Here is a 3,930-nt window from a genome sequence, read left to right as displayed (position 1 = left end):
TGGGTAGAGTGCCATGGCATCATAGCTCACAGCAACCTCAAACTCTTGGGCCCAAGTGATTCTCTTGCCTCAGCCTCCTGAGTAGCTGGGACTACAGGTACCTGCCACAACTCCTGACTGTTTTTAGAGACAGGATCTGGCTGACTGTGTCTCAGAGCTGGTCTAAAACTCAGGTGGCACCTGTGGCTCAAAGGAGTATGGCTCTGGCCCCATATGCCAGAGGTGGCATGTTCAAACCCAGCCCCGGCCAAAAACTGCAAATAAATAAATAAAATAAAAAAACAACTCCTGAGCTCAAACAGTCCACCTGCCTCCCTGCCTCAGCCTCCCAGAGTGCTAGAATTACAGGCATGAACTACTGTGCCTAGCTGGCATTCCATTTTTCACAAAGGGGAAGGAACCTCTGGCTGGGGAGAGGCGTGGAGGGCAGTGGTGTGCAGCTGCATGGCAGTAGTTCCAAAGGAAGATGGGTTTCCCATGAGGGTGAAGGCAGACACCTCTGGAAGCAGCCCTTGGAGAGGAAGGAAGGCTGGCTAGGGACCCTGCTGGGCAGGGCCCTCTGCGATGTGACTAAGAGCAGAGACTGTCCAGCAGATCAGGGCAATATCAGCCTTGCAGGGACAGCAGCTCTTACCCAAGTGCCCAGCCCATGCTAAACTTGCCACAGGGAAGATGGGTAAACCTCTGAATCTCCTGCTTACCAGGGGCACCAGGTAAGGGCCGAGTAGGGCAGCAGTGGTGGCAGCACGGTTGGTATCGTCAGGCCCAATCACAGCCACAACCTTGGGGAAATAGTGGAGAAGGTTCTCCTGGATCTCTATGTGGTGTGTGCCTGGCACGGAGAGCACTCGCAGTGTAGCATACACGTTGGCAGACTCGGAACACACATCATACAGCTCATACCCTAGGGTGACATTGGGCAGCAGGGCTGTGGAGTTGTTTATCTCCTCAATGGCAAACCGCATGGCCTGGAAGTGGTGGTAGCCGTGGCCATTGAAGCTGCCGGGCCTGTGGGGAAAGTCAAGAGCTGAGAAGGACAAGGCCCCATTGATACCTCTGGCCTCCTAGACTCCTAGGACTTGTTGGTAGTCATCTGTCCAATCCTCTACCACCATGACCTCAGCGTGGGCCCTGAAACACACCTACAGTTCAGTGGGTGTTAACAGGCCTTTGGAGAGGTGGGAACAAGCTGGAGAAATGCCACAAGCCCTCCACCCTTGGATAAACATATTACCATCAAAAGGCTAACAAAGTCCTAAAGCAGAGAAACCTTCCTCTCAGACTTTCTAGAAAAACAGAATCAGTGGGATGTATGTATCTATGGAGAGAGGTTTAGTGTCAAGAATCCACTTACACAATTTTGGGGGCTAGCAAGTCCAAAACTGGCCAAACACTTTACAGAAGCTGATGTGATGTGATGGGCTTATGCCCCAGGGCAGTCTGGAGGCAGAATTCCCACCTTTTCCAGAGACCTGGTCTTTTAAGGCTTTCAGTGGTTCACACCTGTAATCCTAGCACTCTGGGAGGCTGAGGCTGGTGGATCCCTTGAGCTCAGGAATTTGAGACCTGCCTGAGGAAGAGTGAGACCCCCATCTCTACTAAAAATAGAAAAACTAGCCAGAGTTGTGGCAGGTGCCTGTAGTTCCAGGCACTCAGGAGGCTGAGGCAAGAGGATCCCTTAAACCCAAGAGTGGGAGGTTGCTGTGAGCTATGACGCCACAATACTTCACCCACTGTGAAAGTGAGACTCTGCCTCAAGAAAAAAAAAAAGCTTTTGACTGATTGGATGAAGCCTCCCACATTATAAGGGGCATCTGTTTATGCAGTCTATTGATTTAAAGGTTAATCACAATAAAAACTTCATGGGCTCTGCAAGGTGACTCATGCCTGTAATCCTATCACTCTGGGAGGCCGAGGAGGGTGGATCACCTGAGCTCAGGAGTTCTAGACCAGCCTCAGCAAGAGTGAGACCCCCATCTCTAAAAAAATAGCCGTCTTGTGGCAGGGACCTGTAGTACCAGCTACTTGGAGGCTAAGACAAGAGGATGACATAAGCCCAAGAGTTTGAGGTTGCTGTGAGCTATGACACCATGACATTCTACCAAGGGTAACAAAGTAAGACTCTGTCTCAAAATAAATAAATAAATTTTAAAAAATAGTAAAACTAGCCTGGCATTGTAATGGGTACCTGTAGTTCCCTGCTCCGTGGGAGGGTGAGGCAAGGGGATGGCTTGAGCCCAAGAGTTTGAGGTTGCTGTGAGCCAGGATGTCACGGCACTCTACCCAGAGCACAGAGTGAGACTTTGTCTCAAATAAGTAAATAAATAAAACAAAAACCTTCATGGCAACATTTGGACTAGTATTTGACCAAACAACCCTGGGCACCATAACCTAGACAAGATGACACATAAGGATGGATGTGGTGGCTCACACCTGTAATCCTAGTACTTTGGGAGGCCAAGGAAGGAGGATCACTTGAGGCCTGGAGTTTCAAGATCAGCTTGAGCAACAAAGAGAGATCCTGTCTTTCTACAAGAAAAAAATGGAAAAATTAATCAGGTGTGATGATGCCCACCTGTAGTCCCAGCTACTCAGGAGGTTGAGGCAGGAGGATCCCTAAAGTTTGACATTGCAATGAGCTATGATGATGACACTGCACTCTAGCCCAGGCAATGGGAGAGATCTTGTTTCAAAAAAAAAAAAGAAAAAAATTTTTTAAATTTAAAATGTAAGCACCATACGTGCTTAACCTTGTTTAACTAGTGCTCCTCACCAGGGCACCTGTGAATATGTTGAGGGGCTGGGGGCCTCATCACCCCTACTTTGGGAACTGCTGTCTGGAATGCAACAGGGACATGCTAGCAACATGATTCTGCCCTGTTAAAGAACACGCTGAGCTGCTGCACACCTGTAGTCCCAGCTACTCAGGAGGACTGTCTGAGTCCAGGAGTTTGAAAGCAGCCTGGGCAACAGAGTAAGACCCTTTCTCCCCCTCCCAAAAAAAGCATATTTAAAAGAAGAAAAGATCATCATTCTGGTCTGTTCCATTTTCTAGCCTCTATGCTTGTCCAAAGAGGACAAGTGGATAGAAATGTCCATCACTTCTATCTTTTTTTTTTTTTTTTTTAAGTTTTTGGCCCGGGCTGGGTTTGAACTTGCCACCTCCGGCATATGGGGCTGGCACCCTACTCCTTTGAGCCACAGGCGCCACCCCTCTTCTATCACTTCTGTTCCTAAGCTACTCAGAGGAAGCTTAGTGCCTCCTGCAGGAGACAGTGCTCCTGTTGTCTGCAGCCAGTTTTAATGTCTTCCTCTTCCACCCAACCTCTCTTCCCAGCCCAAGTATTCTTTTCCCAGGCAGCTCTTTAGGCAGGTCTTCATATGCCAGGATTTCCAGAACCTTCCTCCTGGGCCATACCATTGGGTATGCTTCATGTATAGGGCAATATGTAGCCAAGCCCTGAGAACATTCTTAAGCCTCCAGACCTGTGACTCACACAGTCTGCAGTTAACCTCTTCTTTTTTTTAGAGACAGAGTCTCACTTTGTTGCCCTCGGTAGAGTGCTGTGGCATCACAGTTCACAGCAACCTCCAACTCTTGGGCTCAAGCAATTATCCTGCCTCCGCCTCCCAAGTAGCTAGGACTACAAGCACCTGCTACAATGCCTGGCTATTTTTTGGTTGTAGCCGTCATTGTTGTTTGGCAGGCCCAAGCTGGATTCAAACCTGCCAGCTCAGGTGTATGTGGCTGGTGCCTTACCTGCTTGAGCCACAGACGTCGAGCCAAGTTTTTCTATTTTTATTTTATTTATTTATTATTATTATTATTATTATTATTTTGAGACGGAGCCTCAAGCTATCCCCCTGGGTAGAGTGCCATGGCATCACGCTCACAGCAACCTCCAACTCCTGGGCTCCAGCGAGTCTCCT

The 3,930-nt window shown here is 48.8% G+C and overlaps 1 protein-coding gene across 1 annotated transcript in view; it reads right to left on the bottom strand.

The window, feature by feature from the left end:
* TAS1R1 (taste 1 receptor member 1) overlaps positions 1-3,930 on the bottom strand; it is an 11,202-nt gene that overhangs the window by 6,505 nt on the left and 767 nt on the right. The window contains 1 exon segment of the mRNA XM_012807260.2: positions 702-1,008. Within this exon segment, the coding sequence (XP_012662714.2) occupies positions 702-1,008 (307 nt within the window).

This window comes from Otolemur garnettii, unplaced genomic scaffold (assembly GCF_000181295.1).
Source record: "Otolemur garnettii isolate 467f Iridium unplaced genomic scaffold, OtoGar3 scaffold00067, whole genome shotgun sequence".
In the NCBI taxonomy this organism is placed as follows: Eukaryota; Metazoa; Chordata; class Mammalia; order Primates; family Galagidae; genus Otolemur; species Otolemur garnettii.
The sequence above is the reverse complement of the archived record's forward strand: the minus strand, read 5'-3'. Positions and strand labels throughout refer to the sequence as shown.